The sequence below is a fragment of the Schistocerca gregaria genome, chromosome 3, assembly GCF_023897955.1.
Source record: "Schistocerca gregaria isolate iqSchGreg1 chromosome 3, iqSchGreg1.2, whole genome shotgun sequence".
In the NCBI taxonomy this organism is placed as follows: Eukaryota; Metazoa; Arthropoda; class Insecta; order Orthoptera; family Acrididae; genus Schistocerca; species Schistocerca gregaria.
The window spans coordinates 341,548,366-341,568,413 of record NC_064922.1 but is presented as its reverse complement, the minus strand read 5'-3'; the positions used below and the strand labels follow the sequence as shown (position 1 = coordinate 341,568,413).

At 37.8% G+C, this 20,048-nt stretch overlaps 1 protein-coding gene across 4 annotated transcripts in view; it reads left to right on the top strand.

The window, feature by feature from the left end:
- Positions 1–20,048, top strand: part of LOC126356040 (uncharacterized) — a 979,035-nt gene that overhangs the window by 852,858 nt on the left and 106,129 nt on the right. For 3 of the 4 annotated variants that reach the window (XM_050006716.1, XM_050006718.1, XM_050006717.1), the window contains 4 exons: positions 5,737–6,882; positions 9,065–9,432; positions 14,135–14,266; positions 18,586–18,885. In XM_050006716.1, the coding sequence (XP_049862673.1) occupies positions 5,737–6,882; positions 9,065–9,432; positions 14,135–14,266; positions 18,586–18,885 (1,946 nt within the window). The remainder of the gene's footprint in view (positions 1–5,736; positions 6,883–9,064; positions 9,433–14,134; positions 14,267–18,585; positions 18,886–20,048) is intronic. The other variant, XM_050006720.1, reaches the window with a different exon arrangement.

Genomic DNA, 20,048 nt, shown 5'->3' with positions numbered 1-20,048 from the left:
AGGTTTGTCAATGGCTTCCTTAAAACACTTGAAGTGAATGACTTTATTTGTCCATGAAAAAAGAGAATAACTTGTAATTTCTCCATTCTTGTCCAGTTTAACCTCTGTTTCGTTAATGCCCTGTTTATATTGTGTTAAACTGTAAGTACTGTTTCCTCCTCTAGCACATTACATGCAATACACACCTACCATGAAATAACACTCGCTTACCTTTCTTAAGAAATTTGAATTTTCATCCATTCATAAATGAACTTTGTTTTTATCCTCTAGTTTTCCATTATGATGTGGTAAATTAACGTAATTGGTTAACGTTCTGCTGCTTGATCAGTTAACTACCTCTTCCCACCAGTCATTCAATGAGTCACTCTTATAGCAAAAGTTTATGGACAAATTGTTACTTGCGAAACCAATACATAAGTTTCCCTGGCAAAACAATTCAAGTAGTCAACGAGCAATGAGGAATTCTGCCTTTCTTCTGTACTTGAACTTTCCCCATGAATAATAAATAAAATTTACTTTTCTATTATTTGTTTATCCTTCACAATTACAGACTATTATCTGGAAAGGTAACAAAGGCCATAAAACCCTTATTTTTGTGAGTAAATAAAAATGTATATATTGATTACTTATTGCTGGTAAGTACAAACAGAACGAAAAAAATTAAAAATGCTATTACTGAGAACATCACTAAACCTAATACTATTACTACTTTGTACCACTACAAAACTACTGTAAACACATTGCTACTAAAGATCCTGGTTATTAGGGGGCAACTAAACTGTAGATGCTTGTTTCCACTACTGAATCCACTCTCATACTACCTGCATTAACAATCTTTCTGATGGTTTCCTTTGGCATAGAGCAGCATGTCACTGTAACAAGTGATTCCAGAATTCAGTGAAACATCTGAGAATCCACACTTTCATAATCACTTGCACCAATGTGATAGAAGGTCTTGAAAAACTGCTACGAGGGTTGAATGAAAAGTAATGCCTCCATCTTTGTTTATTGGGTTTGGATGGGAATATTTTAATAAATTAAATGCAGAAATAATCCGTAGAAAGTGATCTTCAATTATCAGTATTCAGTTTTTCACATAATCACCAGCCAATTGGATACATTTCTGCCAACGATGAAAAAGTTTTCTGAAGCCGTCATGGAAGAAGTCTACACTCTGTTTCTGCAACCACGGTGTCACAGTTCTCTCAACATCTTCATCAGAAGCATAATGATGTCCCCACAGATTGTCTTTCATTATCGGGAACAGCTGGAAGAGGAGTTCCTGGCAAATTTCAAGTCTGCGCACTTTCATTTTAGGAGTCGGCATCTGGGGTACCCATGGTGCATACCGAGCGAGGTGGCACAGTGGTTAGCACACTGGACTCGCATTCGGGAGGACGACGGTTCAATCCCGTCTCCGGCCATCATGATTTAGGTTTTCCGTGATTTCCCTAAATCGTTTCAGGCAAATGCCGGGATGGTTCCTTTTGAAAGGGCTCGGCCGATTTCCTTCCCAATCCTTCCCTAACCCGAGCTTGCGCCCCGTCTCTAATGACCTCGTTGTCGACGGGACATTAAACACTAACAACCACCACCACCACCACCACCACCACCACCACCATTGTGCACAGATCTTCTGATAGCCAAGCATAGCAGTAGTGTGACCCACATGTTCTTGTAAAATGCTGATTGTGCTTGTAATTTCTCTCTGAGTGATACTATTGTCCTGAATCAGTCTGTCAACACTTTGCTTGTGAAATTCGGTGGCTGCTTGACAGGACGTCCAACTTTTTGTTTGTCACGCAGGTCAGATATTACCACCTCAGCATCTTTAAACTTACTCACCCAATGATGTACGGTACTCACATCAACACAATCGTCATAAACTGCTTTCATTCTCTGATGAATCTCGTTTGGGGTGACACCTTCTGCTGTCAAGATTTCAATGACCACACATTGCTTGAATCACATTGACCGACCGTCTGCGCAGTGTTCCACACTTTACACTGTAAAAACACAACCGTTCGATGATGGGGCGTCCCAGCAACTGGAGCTGTAGAGAAGAGGCTACAGAACAAGCCAGCACCTGCCGCGCATCAATGCTACCAACTGTTGAAGAGTTATGAAGGTGGAGGCATTACTTTTCAGTCAACCCTAGTACATTCACTGGTTGCTAACCTCAGTTGCCTTTTCATCTGTAGAGTATATCATCTAGCCAAGCCGATAGCATGTTGACATGCGGTTGAATGCTTCATGAAGTTGCCCTTTGCGTCCTGGATACTGTGTGTGCAGTGTTATCCAACATCCATGAGATTGACCCATTCCTCAGTGCTGTTTTGGGACCCAGCATCCTTAATGCCTGACAACCATTACCCACTGCTTAATTGTAGAATACGAAGTTTTTCAACATGTTATCCGGAGTGTCCACAGTGTTGTAGGGGCAAGAGTTATTGGTTTGCCTTTTGTTTTTGTACAGGTGTGTAGCTTATGGCCCATGGCTGGTCAGTTAATGTACCAGCCCACTTGACAGGTGAAGAAATTTTATTTTTAGTCTCTATCAGATGTTAGGGAGAAATTCATATGTTCTCCTGTTTTCACCTGAAGTGCCCACTCATTTTTCCACTGTTAAATATTTGAACTTGTATTTATTTTTTCATATTGGTCCCTGTTTCCAAGTATCCTCTGTACATTCATTTGAGTGCCCTTCTTGAACCATTATAGGGTCCCCTTTTTCCTGATTTCCATGTCCAGTGGGCATATTACTAGAATTACTAACAGTGCATAATTTGGTTTTGTAAAGTAGCCACCTGTTAATCTTAATAGTACTCCTCTTTGAACTCTTCTGACTAACAAAGATGGCTTCCAAGCTGAAATCTGTGTCTCCAAACCCTTGTACCATATACAACTGATGCTACAATAAATTGGTGGTATGCTCAGATTGTTTTTGTGAGAGTCAAAATAGCTTATTTTCAATCATTATAATTTTGCCCACCATTGTACCTTTTCTGCTTGCCTCATCTGTATGATATTCAAAATTGCAATGTTCATTCCCATAATTGTTCTTAACCTGTGCCGGTCTTCTGTCTCATCTCCTTTATTGTTAGGATTCACTGTTTCAGTTAGCAGGGCAGTGGACTGTTACCAGTTTTCTTACCGTCCTATCATTTCTTCTGAGCGTGAACTAGACTATTGGTGAACATCGACATAAAAGTTTTCTGGGTATGGTACCACGTCATAATGTATAAAACTACTGCTGCTGGAGAAAAACCAACATTTCAGCCATGGTTGCAGCGGCCTTGTTCTTGACAAGTAGACCCAGAAGGAGGCCCCTGCAACTGTGGGTAAAACGTGGTTTTTCTCCGGCAGCAGCAGTAGTATTTTAAATTATGACATGATACGATACCCAGAAAACTTTTATGTCATCTGACTCTGGTCGCAGAAGCCTATGCAATTATATTGGTGAACATGTTTTCTTGTAGAATTTTTTTTTTTACCCATTGTTCCATTTTTATTTCCCATGACTATTGCTTAAAACGTTGTTTAACATGCCTGTATGTATGCAGCCTGTGGATTCTTTCGTTTTAGTCTCACTGCTGTGGCATGGGTTTCTAGCTCTTCTTGTTTCTCATCTCAATTTTATGCAGTGCCTTGGTCCAGATGCAAGGTACTCCCATAGAAGCATCTTTCCTGGTAGGTTTGACACCTCATTTCTCTGTGTATAGCTCATGTCACTTCTTGCACTTTAAAATCTACATAATTGGTGAGCAATAGACTTCCGAGACACTGAAATACACTTCTTAGTTCTTCACAATTAGCCTCCTTGACGTTGTATTTGGGCCTTGCAAGCACATTTTTGGTGGTGTTTGGATTTCCCTTTTAGTGGTGATGTAGTGTGTGATATTATGATGATGCGATGTCATTTCATGCTCAATCTTTCACATGGCATGCCTCTGTTGTATTTGTCAGATTGACATCTGTCTGTGACAATGCTCCGGCAGAGTGTGAGGTGTGTTCAGTTCCTTCAGGTTCAGTTCTATGATGGTTTCTTCTGGTTTCCTTCCACAATCAATAGTTAGGTGGCTACACATAACACTGACTTCGCTTTTGCGTCAGTGATGTAGATGCAAGAGGCTTATTTTTCTCTAGGTGACCAATATCCTTTACCCATAGCTGATACTCATCCATATCATCACTAAATTGAAAGTACATGGAAATAAGGATGTAACTCTCCTTTCTGTTTAACGTTTCCACACAGGTTACATGTTCTGTACAATACTGTCAAATTTTTATCACTGCAGTGGCCTTGTTAAATAGTATTATTGCTGCCATAGGACGTTGCCCTTGGATGACTGTCTGGACAGTTTTTGGCATATTTTAAACCTTTCCTGTTTCCAAGAACAGTGTACTGACTTGAACTCTTCTGCCACTTTTCTATTCTCATGTAGTACACTGGCACATCTCATGGTATTAAGCTGTAGTATATTTATGTTAATTGGGAATGAATGCAATCCCATGCTACATGACCATCCTTGATGATAGACTGCTTGTACAACATATTGAAGGTATATAATTAATTCCTGCTGGCAGAAACCTGTTTCAGTAGAGTCATCGGTGTTCCATTTCTGTTGACAAATTTTTCACTTTAAGATGAATCCTATCTATGATACCAGGTTCAGGAAAAGTAAGATACTCTCCTTTTGAGTGCATATTCTTTACCAGGTGTAGCAAGTCATTGGCTCTTCCAGCCTGCAGAGATGATACATTCCCTATACTTTCATAAATCTGTTGCTGATCTGTTCGGTGTTCTATGTTGTTAATAGGTTTTTGTTTCCAGTATGAAGTGGCTCTGAATCTCATCCTGTTTTTGTCATAGATTTATAATATCCTGCATTGACAAATCATCTTGTTCATCTGTAGGCAGCGTAGTATCTTCCTCAGGTTTGTGTGCTGTCACATTCTACATGCAGTTGCCCAGTTCGTCACCAAATTCTGCTCACTTGTATCATACATCATTGCTGCTTACACCTGTAAGCTTGCTTCCCTGTTGTACCACACTGTTCAGAGCCACCAAAAACTTTTTTCCTGACTCTTTTGTTGGTGCTTTGTTGCTCTTTTGTTCTCCAGGCACTTTCGGTCTCTGTATTTATGCGACATGAACACACTGCTAATTTTACTACTGTCTTTCACTACTGTGACTTCCTTCCCCATAGTGTCCATAAATTGCTGCATGTTGACCACAATATTTTGCCAGATGACTAAAGTCTTGGCATTTCACACACCACCTCACTACTAAGTTGGCTTTCACTGAAACTGCACAAAATCTGAGTTATAGTTTGTGTCTTTTCATGAGAGCTGTTCTAACATGAGGGTTCACTTCAATAACTTCATAGACCACCTTTCCTCCTATTGATCCTGTCCTGAATAGTAATTTAAAGTCACTTTCAAAGCTTACCTTTGTCAGTTCATCTTCAAGGTTTTGTGTGTACATTGCGCCTGTCAGTGCCTTTACATCTATGTTGTCTGAGTGTTACAGAATATCATTAAGATCTCTTTTTCTCAGGTTATTGACATATCAGTTTCTTGTACCTTTTTGTTGTTCATTATCTTTTCTTTGTCACTTTGTGTATCAGTTTCCAGGATGATTGATCTTCCTTATAAAATATTCTCGTAATTAATTCACCCATTTTGAATTGCTTGGCCCTTGCTGTAACTTTAATGAATACTTTATTTCCACAGGGCAACAAACAGCAGGGTAGGACCAGAGAATCCTTCCTCACAAGTTCCAGAAAGTCAGCATTTCGGTAGTCAGGATAGCTATCTTCAGCTGCCTGGTTGCCGGCGAAGCCTGGACGGTGGAGATGGCGGAGGGGGAGGGGGAGGGGGAGGAGGAGGCAGTCGCAGAGAGTCATCTAGCTCTCTTCCAAGTACAGACTATCTTACACCTTCGGACAGTAAAGACAGCCTGTACGGATCTACATCTACGCTTACAGGGGGACGCAGCAGTGATGATTCAATTATCATTGACAGGATACGGAAGAGCTTTGAGCAGAAAGAAGAATTTTTGAGGCGGCCTAATCAACCTATTTCATGGAGTGTCCTTGAAAATGTTGTCAGAAATCAGCAACAGCATCATCATCAGCAGCAGCAGCAACAGCAACAGCAGCAGCAGCAGCTGCTCCATCATAATCATCAGCAGCAACACCACCTCCATCACCAGCAACAAATTCATCAACAGCAGCAACTTCAGTACCAACAGCAGCAGCAAAATCAGTGTTACCAAAATCATCCACAGACTGCAGCCCAGAATTCCCAAAGCAGGGCAATTATTGCTAGGGAATTCTATGCCAGACCACAGAAATTTCAACGTCCAGTGTGGCCACCAACTAATTCTGCTTCGTCACTACCGTCACAAATTGCTCCACCTAGTGATGAAAGACAGGAATCCCCAGTGAGAACCGTTGGTGCAAGAGTTAATCATGTGAGACCCTTGCATCAGAGTCTCCGTCGTGTTAAATCTGATGTGGATGCTGAGCGGCAGTCTTCGGCATGTGGTAGTGAGGACAGCAGTAACCGTAGTGTGGCAGAGCACAGACTGCCATTTGAAAGAGCGTCATCTGAACCGTGTGAGGACAGGAGTGTAAATAGGTCACAACATAACTCTCTCAGTGCAAAGTTACCGTACAGTCCTGTGGTGCCCATTGAGAGTGCAAATTCTCAAGTGAGAAGTGTTCCTGCTGCAAACAGACCTGGAACAGGCAAGACACCCTTTGTGACTACACTGACACGCATTCATGAAAACATACCTGCCATTGACCGCAGACGAGAATTTGCCAATTCTCAGTCAGAATTTGCATTCCAGAACATCCAGCAGCCAGATCAGAGGTAAGTTGCACACTTTCCATCACCTGTTGTTTAACTGCATATTGAAAATAAGTGATCAAGCTTTTTAACGGACTTAAAAGAAATTACATATTCAGTATATACCTCATTTTTGAAAACAGATTTTAGTTATTCATCAACACGTGTATGATTATTTGGTGGCTGATACAGTTAGTGTATACCTTGTCTTATTCTTAAAGTAATTTTTATAGATTATGTTTATGGATCACACTTGTGTGGCAGTAGAGAACTTAAATATGTCTGAGAAAGATGGGGAGGTGAACAAATCGCGGACTAGACACAGGATTGTATGTTAAAGAAACACACTAGTGAAAATTTTAAGTTCTCATCTTTCAAAGCTAAATGTCTTTTTGAAAGCTAATATGATTTAAAGAGAATAGTAGTAAGTTATTCATTACTTGAACAGTTACTTTAAAGTAATGTAGACTGTATGCCCACTGTCTGCTTTTGTTCATTGTTCTGTATTTGTAATGTTATTGAGAACCACCATAAGTATATTGTTTACTACATTTGTCAGAGTTGTTGACAGAAAAACAAAGCCGCATTGTCATTCAGTTTTTCTTTTTCATATGTATTTCATGTGCAACATTGGATTTTACTATTACCAATATCAAATTAAACTGTCTATTAAAAACAAAGATTCCAAGACTTACCAAGCGGGAAAGCGCCGGCAGACAGGCACATGAACAAAACACACAAACACACACACAGAATTACGAGCTTTCGCAACTGGCAGTTGCTTCGTCAGGAAGGAAGGAAGGGGCTCTTTCCCGCTTGGTAAGTCTTGGAATCTTTGTTTTTAATATATTTTTCCCATGTGGAAGTTTCTTTCTGTTTTATTTAAATTAAACTGTCTTTACCATAAACATTAATATTGCCAATGGTGAATAATTCTGGAACCTCATTATGTTCTCTATAATAGCTGATTAAGTTTACATTTAGTTTGTCTGACCCAGAAAGGTGTATCCCCTTTTTTGATATGGCTGGTCAAAAAGACAGGCTTTCCTTTACAGAGAGTTTCTCAGTATCTCAGTAGTGCTGTTATGTTAATCTAAGCAAAAACAAGGCAACATGCAGTTTATAGATACTCTGCAGTTCCTCATTTGAGTGCAGTGGGCTCGTGGTAACTTTATAGGACCTCACATTGAAACCATCATTTTTCAGCCTCATTTCTGTCATCCTTTAAAATGTTGGCAGAATGATGAGTGCCTAGATGTTGTCTTCACAAGGTACAATGGCCGAGTCGGCAATGCCTGTGCTCTTCAGTTGCTGCAGTCAGCAGTCCATACACTCTGCTACTGCCAAAGCCCTATATGGCTTCTCAAAGCAGGTTGATCATAAACAGTACAACTTGTAGCTGGTGTTGAAAACTGATTATTTCCCTCTCCATCTATATCCATCCCACACTATATCTCATGTCTTCCTTCTCATATGGTGATCTGTGTGTGTGAAAAGATGCTTAGTTGCACTGTGCTTTGGAGTGCAAATTTGACTGAGGCACCCCTCTCCCCATCCCCACACCTTGCTGGTTAGTGATTTGAAACACAGGAGGAATGCAAGGGCATACCACGTCAAATAAGACCATGCCTATTAAAAACATTGGTGCTCAAACCATCCTATGATTTGATGGCAGTTTCACCCCTACTATGTACAAAATCGAACAATTCAACTTTTAAGAGAAGCGAGACTGGCTATATTCTTCTACAAATTTGCAAACCAAATTACAGCAATTCATAGATTTACCTCTCATTTCCTTCTGATTGGCACTAACAGTGATAGGTGCTCTCGTTAGTAGACACATCTCTATTTCATGTTTAGCATGATAAATGAAGTCATTTAATAAGTGATACTCCTGTAGAAGCACATATACAACAAATAAAACTTAAAATGGAGTGCACAACCACAGGTTAACACTATTTACTAATGAAAATGTTCAAATGCATAACATATGAAAAAATAGTGTGTTATTACATGGAGCAAATTTTTCTCTTTCTAAATTTAATTTTACCTTCATCATTAACTATTTGTATTTTATGTCTTTTATATAAACCATTACTATAAGTTTAAGAAGTCACTCCAGAGTGAATAAGTAGAAATCTACAGTGTCATATTATTCAGTGAAGAACATTGGTTAATTATTGTCCCACTCTCACTGTGTCCTTAGATCCATTTCAAGACCCACAGAGGATGCACCTAGGCGTGAGAGGTCCTGTGAACGTATGCAACAAGTGCAACCTCAGCAGAAGGAAAATGTGGCGGAATGGCAAAGGCTCTCTCCTGAGCCTGAATTGCAACCTGTTTACCAACGAGCAAGGCAGTTTGAAGAAGGCCTTCTGGCGGAGGACCGCACCAGCTTGTACCGCAGTGAATTGGCTCGCCTATCTGCCAAGAAGAGTGTACCGAATGTGGCTGTGCGAAAGCGCGAATTTGAGTCACGTTCGACAGCCTCTCCTCCTTCCTCGTCTGCAATAACCAGGGAATCTCGAGAATCGAGACGTACCACCCGTGAGAGCAGATCACTAGAGAGTGCTGGTATGTTTGATGTGCTATTGATTACTAAACAAAGTATGTGAGGCATTAATATGTGCTTTGAATACTGACCAGAAGAAGTGGCCCTTTAAATTTATTATAACTTACAGTTGCTTACATTCCTGTCTATTTTGATAACTTTATGGTAAAAATAATATTTTCTTTCAGAGACATACATTTTCTCCTTGTGATGCTTTTGCCAGTTGTTATCCTCTCATGAGGAAAATGTTCCTGGACATACTGAGCAGACAAAAGTCATGGGATGGTGATATGTGTAGGTACAGATGGCGGTAGTAGCACATACACGAGGTATAAAGGGGCAGTGCATTGACAGAGCTGTCGTTTTTACTCAAGTGATTGATAAAAGGGTTTCTGATGTTTTTATGGCTGTGTGATGGGAATTGACAAACTTTGAATGCAGATTGGTAGATTCAAGTGACATTCCGTTTTTGAAATCCATAGGGAATTCAGTATTCTGAGATCCACAGTGTTAAGATTGTGTTAAGAAAACCAAATTTCAGGCATTACCTCTCACCACAGACATGTAGCGGCTGACAGCCTTCACTTAATGACTGAGAGCAGCGACTTTTGCATTAAGTTGTCAGACCAAACAGCTAAGCAACACTACATGAAATAACCACAGAAATCGGTGTGGGATGTATGACGAACGAATGAGTTAGGACTATGCAGTAAAATTTGGCATTAATGAGCTATGGCAGCAGACAACCAATGCGAGTGCCTTTGTTAGCAGCACATCATCATCTGCCATACCTCTCCAAATCAGTTGGACCCTAGACAACTGGAAAACTGTGGACTGGTCGGATGATCCCTGATTTCAGTTGATAAGAACTGATGGTAGAATCTGAGTGAGGTGCAGACACAATGAAGCTGTGGGCCCAGATTGTCAACAAGGCACTGTGCTAGCTGGTAGAGGCTCCGTAATGCTGTGGGCTGTGTTTACATGGAATGCTCATGCATTTCCACTCTGATTGAATCGATAATTGACTGGAAATGGTTATGTTCAGCTGCTGGAAGTCTATTTGCAGCCGTTCGTGGACTTCTTGTTCCCAAACAGTGATGGTATTTTTTATGGATGACAATGCACCATGTTGTCAGGCCACAATTGTTTGCGATTAGTTTGAAGAACGTTCTGGACAGTTCGAGGTAATGGTTTGTTCACACAGATTCCCCAACTCATATTCGAACATTTGTGGGACATTCTCTAGAGGTCATTTCATGCACAAAATCCTCCTCTGCCTACCCTTTCACAATTATGGACGACTGTGGAGGCAGCATGGCTCAGTATTTCTGTAGGGGCTTCCAGCGAGTTTTTGAGTCTGTGCTGCATCAAGTTGCTGCAATATACCAGGCAAAAGCTGGTCCACCACCATATTAGGAAGTATCCCATGACTTTTGTCGCCTCAGTGTATTTTATCATATTAACTGCTTGTTGTTTGTGATGAGGGAGATATTGTGGTGGGAGGACTAAATTGCTTGTTGAATTGTAGACATACATTTAAAAAGTGCTTAAAGATATGTAAAATGGTATTGACTGGAAAGTGAGGTTTCATCCTAATAGTATCTGTAATGTGTGACGCACAAACCCTCTTTGATTTGTATTTGATTTTGGAAGTCGTTCATCAGGCTGCCTTTTCTTCTTACTGCCGTGCTTTCCTGTTTAATTGAGATTTACAATTCTGAGACAGGCTTGGGTCTCACTTGGGCATTGACCCATACTCATAGACTCATATCTCCTGAGCTGTGTGCCATACAATGCTATCAGTTGCAGTTACATTCAGTAATATATGTTGATATTGCCAACAAAATTTGGTGCAAATAAAATTATTAATAAAGAAATAATAAATTAAAACATCATGTCTGTGAGATTCAGCTCCAACTGCTTGCACTGTTATTGATAGAAGATGAATTTTGTGGTGTGTTACATTGCATAATTTCATTTTCATTCTGTAATTGTCTTTTATGCTTCCAAGTGTGGCTCAGATTTACTGATCAAGGTTTTATTTATTTCGTATTGATTTCTTGACTTGAGGCAGGAGCTATAATTTGAACAGTGTTTTATGCACATCATACAATACATATTGTAACTGCCAACATAACTGTAGAAAATATATTAATTCAGTTATTGTTAACAGATTGGGAATTAATTGCTAAGAAATAACACACAGAATTACATACTGTTTTTGTTATTAAAGAGTGGCTCTTGGTGGATAATTGAAATGTGGAAAATTTTTTATTTATTGACATATCAGAATAGATTTTATTTACTGGTTCTCTTCCTCACTTATTTAATTTTTTGATTGCTTTGTATTCACACTGTTATGGCAATTATGTTTCTTGTCCTCAGTTTCACTTATTCTTCGTCCCAAAATTCTGAAGTTCAGTGTATCTTGTTTCCACATTCAGTCTTGCTCAGTATGTTCCTTTTTTCCAGGTGTATTATAGCCAACTCTTGACAGCTGAAAGAGTGCAATATTTTTTTGGTGTAGGACTCAATAATATTAAAGTCACTGTGCAGTTTGACATACCCACATATTGTAAGAACATTAACATTTTTTTATTAATTTAGACATTTTTGGCACCTGAAAATGTAAACTATACCATATGGTAACTGAATGGCATTTTCTTCAGTTCTCATTTAATCACCCTTGTGGCATGTTTTCACTGTAGATGAAAACAAAGCTTTGAGAATATTGTTGATACTTTTGGTGGTGACTGACTCCATCAATACAAAACAGCATGTTCACAAAGCACAAAGATAGTGCATTGAGACAGGAGTAACAGATAAAATTTTGGTAGTGGGGTATATTTGTTACAGCAAAATTGTTCAGGCTGAATTCAGTCACAGTTTATAATAAGGGACAGGAAAAAATTGTTTGATTTTATGGTCAGTTTTGGTGAAAGGTTTTGCCAATTTTGGTTTTAATTTTTGCCAGTGTTTGTTATTTGCTTCAGGTTTTGTCTTTTTTTTTGTCAGTTATGGTATTAGTTTCTGACGGCTTCTTTTTGAAGTTCTTTACGTTCTTATTGAATTCTTTATCACCTCATGACTGAAACAAAAAGTTAGAATGATGGACATTAATTATTTGGGTCTGTGGCCATAAGAGTTATTAGCTTAATTTGAAGGTGCAAACCAGTGTTTTCTTCACCTCTGCTTGAAGTATTCATCCCTTCATGTTACTCAAATTCTCCAAAAATTCATTCTCCCACAATAATGAAGAAGCCTTTAATTTTAATGTGGAAAGCTGTAATGGTTTTATATGGTAATTTTGGGTTTCCCGATATTTTTGTCCAACAAATAATAACAAAAACAATGCTGTTTGGAGAGATCTTTAATATGGTGCATCAGTTAAACTACGTATTTTTGTAATATGCCAAATATGGCTCTTTAGTTTAACAAACGCATAAATCAGCACAGTGCCCATTCGGTGATCTCTTGCAGATTTGTTTCTGATTGTAAAACAGAAGACTAGAACATTTATATCAATATTAATACAATATTATCTTTACTTTTTCATGAATTATGTTTGTGGTGTCTTTGTGATTTGTTGCTTAGACTAGGGCCTCAATTACATTGAATGTTTATCAGACACCGTGTTTGCACAAGAAAAGTGACATCCATATTTAGTGTTTTCATATTTACACTTGCTTATTATGGAAATATCTAGCTTAATTGATTTATCCTAATACATTCGCAAAATTGTATAACTTTTTTATGATAGATTCAAATGTGTCAGGAAATTTCATGTCAGCTACTGAAACTGTTGCTGGAACAGAGATCTTTTGAAGCAGAGAGTTTATGGTTGCTTTCTTATTTATAGCTACTGAGGCCATCATTTTTCTCAGGAAATAGACTGTTAAGACTATACACAATTCTCAGTGTTGAGAAAACAAAGTCAAAATTCAGCAGCATTCAGCAATTATCAGTTATCAATATTAGTAAACTGCTGCCCTTAGACTCAAGACATTTTTACACAGGTATAGGGAAAACGCCAAAGTCTGTTTTGCCGTAGGTCACTAAAAATCACAAATTTTGTGTTATCTTTAATTTTATCATTTACATGAAGTTTTCCTGTCCGTACTTCTAATAAATTTGGATATTTAGTTGTTCAACTTGATTTCTTTTCTAGAAAACTCAAAAATTTAGTGGCTGAAGAAACTAAAATATCTGTATATGGTAAAGGCAGAGGAGGTGTAATGAGGATTTCTAGTTTCATGGGGTTTTGTCATTTAATTTTCTCATTTCTGTTTAAAGCCCTTTGTGAACACAGGCTTTCGAATAATATTTTACTTGCTAGATGGTTTTAAGGAAGAGTGAACCACGTCTGTAAAATTTTTATCTTAAATTTAAGTAGTAGCTTGTACTTGTCTTCTTGAAATAATTCTCATCTCTCTCAATGAAGGAAGTTAATTTTACTATGTTAATTCTTTTTACTGTTGACTCTCCACTGGTAACAATGGTAGACACTCAACTCATTTTAAATATAGTATCTGTGACACACTTTAAATATTTTCATGTCCATTCTTAATTCCAATAGTTTAAAATAGTCAGCTTTTCTGATTAAATATTATGAGTGAGTAAAATGGCATTATTGTTCAATTATATGGCAATAGTTGAATACATTTTGTGTTGCTTTAAGTATGAAATCTGATTCTCAATTTACATGATGTCTTGTTCTATGCATAGAACTCTCTAAGAAGAAGAAAGATGGTGAATTAATCAACACGGGGGTCTCAGGCAACCGTATGATTTTAGTAGGCAGTACAAAGCTACACTGTGAACCTCCTTGTGATTTCAAGCAGTTTAATGTTGCTCCAGGTATCAAGTGTGTCACCTAACATTTAACACAGAGTGTCCTGTCTTAGAAATGTCAATGAGAAACAGCTTTTGAAATGTACCTGTGTTCTAATGTGCGGCCACTGGAATGCCCTACCTGGTTTTTTTTTTTTTTTTTTTTTTTATCTGTGTGAATTTAATATGATATAACAGCCACTATACATAATGTTTGTGTTTGCTGTTAATGGTCTCTCTTCTCATGCTTAGTAAAAAATGAATTTGTATTAGTTTGCCATGTAATCACAACAGGCTGAACAAATTGGACGTCTTTGTAGGTTAGACGATGGGTGATTTGGAATAGTGCTCCATGGAGAGAACATTTGACTGGCTGTTAACAGCTTGCAATACATAGCTGTATAGTTACTTTGTGAGTGGGAGGGGGGAGGGGGGAGGGGGGTGGGCTGTTGATGAAAGTATGATAAGCCCACCTGACTTGTGGTTCCATGTACTGAGGAAGGATTTGCCATCATCCATTTTTTGTCACTCATTATGTCACTAGTACCTCTTCCATTTCTACTTCCCATGTGCGTATAACAGGCAAACTTAATCACAGAAATCTTATTACTAGTCTCGGCTGTGTTTGTTTTAAAAAATAATTATGTTGTTTTGATTATTGGTGTTCTTACCTCTGATTTTCATTCATTTCTTGTGTCCCTTGTTTAAAGTGCTGTTAAGTAGGTCTGTACATTCAACTTAGTAGTTAATCTACTGCTTTCCTCCTCTTGCTGTTATCCACCAGTTACTTTAATCCATGTTTGAATTTTTATTCACTCCTTTATTTGCATCTATGGTGTAAAAGTTAAATAGCAGTGATAATAAATCACTGACCTGTCTTAATTGTTTTTGACACCTTCATTATATTTATTTATTTTAAGAATCCTGCCAATCCCTAGATTTTTACATATTAGGTGTAACGTTTATTGGTTCATGCCACCTGTGGTAGCAACATAATAGTGTGTCCCTCTTTCATAGATTTTGATTCCAAGATTGACTAACAATGTGGGTCTAGTATCACTCTGTGTCTGTTTTGGAAGGTATTTTATCTATAATGCTTGGCTTCATATTTTCCAGGACTGTTTAATTGTAAAACTGAATCTCTTGCTTCTTCCAAGTCACCTTTTTCTTTCTCCACAAGACAGTATTCTCTACTTTCTCAACAGATCTCTCTTATCAGTTCTGAAATTTGTATTTTTTTTTTATGCTGCTTGTCAGATTTGTTTCCACTATTTTATTCCCACAGTTATGTACATGTGCTTCTGTCTGTATCTGTCATACATCAACAATGGATTCTCTGGTCTAAATTATTTCTATTTTTAACATACTAAACTTCATTTTTGGTTAAAGTGTGGGAAGTGTTTTGCTCAGTCTGGTGGCTATCAGTTTCAGTAATTTCAAAGTACATTTCTCAATTTGTCAGTGTCACTTTCTGGTATAGTATTTTTTAATTCTATTTATCTTTGACTTCCTTTTCATAGTTACTAGGTTATAATCACAATTTGTGATGTCACCAGCATATGCCTTTCAGACCATTGCATATTTCTAATAACATTATCTAATCATGGTGGTGAAATTGATATCTTGCCTTGTCTTCTGTTTTCTTTTCTTTCATTTTTTTAACTATTCCATTTCCTTTCATGGATTTTTCCCTACCTATTGCCTTAGGCAGAGTGATCTGCCATTTGTCTTTTCTATTATTGAATACCTAAGAAAGCTAAGAAATTCATGAGGTATTTTTCCTATTTCCCAGTAGTCATTAAGTGATATGAGCATTGAATGTGGCACGGATGAGTTCAGTACGAATTGATTGGAATTCTCAGAATAATAGGTCTGTCATTGATTATTCAAAGTGATTTAATTGAAAACCAAGATTTTTGTACATTACCGTTTCTCAAATTTATTATAGATCCAGAAAATTTTCATTGCAGCAATTGATGAATTACGCATTAGATCCTGTGCTTGAAGTAATTTCCCTCTTTCTCATTTTCCTTCAGTAATCTCATATAATCAAAATTTAGCATAGGAAAAGGAAGCTATTTCTTATGAGATGCAGATTGAGAAGACTGCATATGCCGTACATAAATGCTGTAATTGTAATGCATTGGTTTCCATTGCCTTCTACTACCCCAAGTCTTTGACAGATGCTAAATCTCCAGTTTTCAGGGGCAGTTCTGCCACAAAGATAAATTGACACTTCTTAATTATATCTACTACTCTTAATGAAGCACTGACACTGTGATGGAGACTGATCATTTCTGAGATCTTCGATTATCAGAGCAAAAGACTTCTCCAAAATCATAGGAAAACTGAGATTATACTTGGAATTTCTGGACTTCTACTCAGTGACATGAACCACTAGACCTGTAGTTAACTTTCTTCTCAGTTTCCAGTAAAAACTTGTCAGTTTCTACTAATACTGTAGGTTTTTCAGTGTTATGCAGTAACTGTGATTTGCAATTGTATTCTCACTAAGAGCTGCATGTTGCATTAGAATGTAAGCATGTAATGCATGGTTATAAACACTCTCTCTCTCTCTCTCTCTCTCTCTCTCTCTCTCTCTCTCTCTCTCTCTCTGTGTGTGTGTGTGTGTGTGTGTGTGTGTGTGTGTGTGTGTAAAAACAAAACTGTTTCTGGATAGCAGTGCACTGACAGTGATTTTCATATATTTCTAAATTTAAAAAATCGTTTGTTAAATTTAAATCTTCACTTACTAAGGATAATATGGAAAATAATTTTGTATAAAGTTAAAGGTGGATATATTTTAGACTCTCTTGTTCACTAGCATTACATTCTTTCACAGTGACCTTATTCTGAAAATAATTTATAATGTCACCAGTTTCATGTGTGTGTCACTAATTCGTATGTCTTATTTACATGAAGAGTTATTCTTAACACCACATTAATTTCAGTGATGTGGTTAAAAGTAGATGTCATTGTCATATGTGTTGTTTTACACTATATACATGCTTTTGAAGTGAAGTGTGATAAAGGCTGAACAGGGATACAGCTGTAATTGTTGTTCTTGTGTAATGAGTGAATTAAATATTCCCCACTGAAATTTGTAGTTCTGTATATGCAACTAAAGTACAATGATTGTGCAGATTTTTTTCTTCCCTTTTCTTGTGATCAGACAATCTGAACATCAAAATAATGTTTTAGAATAATGCAGGTAAACAGAAGGGTGCTTCTTACTAGTGGAAGGCCCTTTTTGGAATATAAGTAATGAAAGAAATGAACTTACAATTGTGGCTGTAGTGATTGTAACACACATAAACAAACTAAAAACTCTGCTAGCTTTTGGATGGGGATCCTCCTTCAGAACTGATGCAACACATGAACATAAAAGCAGTCTCTCTCTCTCTCTCTCTCTCTCTCTCTCTCTCTCTCTCTCTCTCTCTCTCTCTCTCTCTCACACACACACACACACACACACACACACACACACACACACACACACACCATGTTACATTGATAACTGAGTATGTGAGGTACAAGATTTTGGATTATTAGGTGTGTGTCACAATCACACTCTTCAGTATGTAGTAGTGATCAGAGTGAAAGGCTGACCAGTCTTCTGCTTAGTGTGTGTATTCTATTAAATTTTCACACTATAGTGATCTATGAAGTGAAGTGGTTCAGGTTTCCCTCAGCTGCTTGTTGGAGTGCTACCTCACAATCGGCTCCTTCTTCTTTTTTGGCAGCACGCTCTTGATGGGGCTTGGCCTCATCAACTTTCCTTTCCCCTTACATCTCTGTTCTCTGCTTTCCTCTTCCATCCTCAGATCCCCATCTTGGTAATGTCAACCAACACGTTGTTCAGTCATCTAGCTCTTGGTCAGCCCTTCCTTCTGTTGGAATACAACCTGCCTTTCATGATTCATTTTGGCATTCTGTCATCTGTCATCCTCTCCTTATATCCTGACCAGCTTATTCTTTGAGAATTAATAAATTTAATGATGTCTTTCCCTTGTATAAGCTCTCGCATCCATAAATTTTTTGCATGGTTTTTCTTCCAAATTACCTTAGATTTTTCATATTTGCTTCTGTCATTGTCCGCATTTCTGATTCTTATGAAACAACTGGTTGTACATGGGAACTCACCAGCAGCTGACAATGATAAGACACCCATTAACTTCTCAGAATTAGACTGAACATTGTATGTGTGTCTGAACTCAATTTTTTATTTGATATTTTGTCTCGAAACAACATTTCAAGAAATTTGTATAATTCATTCATCTATGTAACAAAACTTTTCCTTCTGTTTTGTGAGAGATAAAATGTACTTTTTTCTGCCCCCCTCACAGAACCACCTAGTCATGAACCACCTGTGCGCTTACGTGCACGGTCCAACTCAGCTGAATCATGGGCTGCTGCAGCTCGAAATCGAATGGCAACAGCTTCACCTAGATGGGAAGATGAGGCAGCAAGGGGCCGTAGTTGTGAAAGGGATAGAGAGAAGTTGTGGGACAGAATTCAAGAACAGAACAAGGACATTAATGACAAGGATAGAAACTTGGAATGGGATGCTGGAGAAGAGCCACCTCGACATCGTGCTGTTAGACAGGATTCTTACTTGGCTGCAGTGAGGACACCATTTGGTACAGGTATGATTAAAGTTAAGATTGTTTTAGTTGTTTATATTTACCGTGTGTATTAAGATGTTACTTCAGAGAAGTTGAGAGTACTTGTAGCATTATTGGGTTTCTCAAAATAGACTTGCTTCATTTTTTTATTTTTCCTGGTTGCTTGTATATATGTTTCTTTATCCATGTGTTCTGCACATTTTGACCATATATTTTAAAAATTCACACATCCACCATAACCTTTCCACTAAAAATGCAAACATTTCCAGTGCCATTGGGAAAACAAGTTGTTTTTCCTACACCATTACAAAAGCTTTCACTGCATTGTCACCACTCGCCTTTCTTTAAATGTTTCTACAGACTTGTCATATCAATGTTTCTACAAAATCGTTTCCCTATCTACAATTCATTGCACATTATTCTTTTATTTTTCTTTCTTGATACCAATATTTCCAGAAATTCTGCACTCTTATGTGCTATTGAACTGTTAAATCGTTCTAAACTACTTCTCTCACTTGTCACTCAATGACACTTTAATGTTTGGATCAGTGTTCATAAATGCTCATATTGAGGTAGTGTCAATATCAGTCTTTGGTGAATTGTGTCAAATGGTTACTGGCATATCGTACTACTTTTGATAGATGTTTGTGCGGTATAGTGTTGTGTTTTGTGCTGTTGTTAGTTGCAACTGTATTTGTAAAACTCAGCTGTTGGCACATAACCTATACATGCGGTGTTGGTAGTGGGGGATGGAAGCACTGACATTCACAGTCTCAAGTGATGGAAGGCTCACTATAAACAGTACTACGTGTCTTTGTTTTTCCATGAGACACTGAGGAGAGGTACGCCAATACCACATTTCCTTCTCTTTCACCCATTATCTGTACTGATTATTGAAGAATATTTTGAAAATTTTTGATAAGATGAGCAATTTGTCTAAATTCTCATTATGATCAGGTTGACCCTCCAGTTATTTATTTAAATTTGAGCCAGTGTACCTCTGAGAGATTGTACAACATAATATACATAAGAAAAAAGCTATATTTTTCTTCTGTATTATTTGATATGTCAGTAGTCTCTCAGTAAACACAAAGTGCTGCCTTATCATTTGTCATGAGATTCTGTGAAATAGATTTTGTTAAATTCTGAGCGGCATAATTTCGTATCTGGGTGTATCACATGTC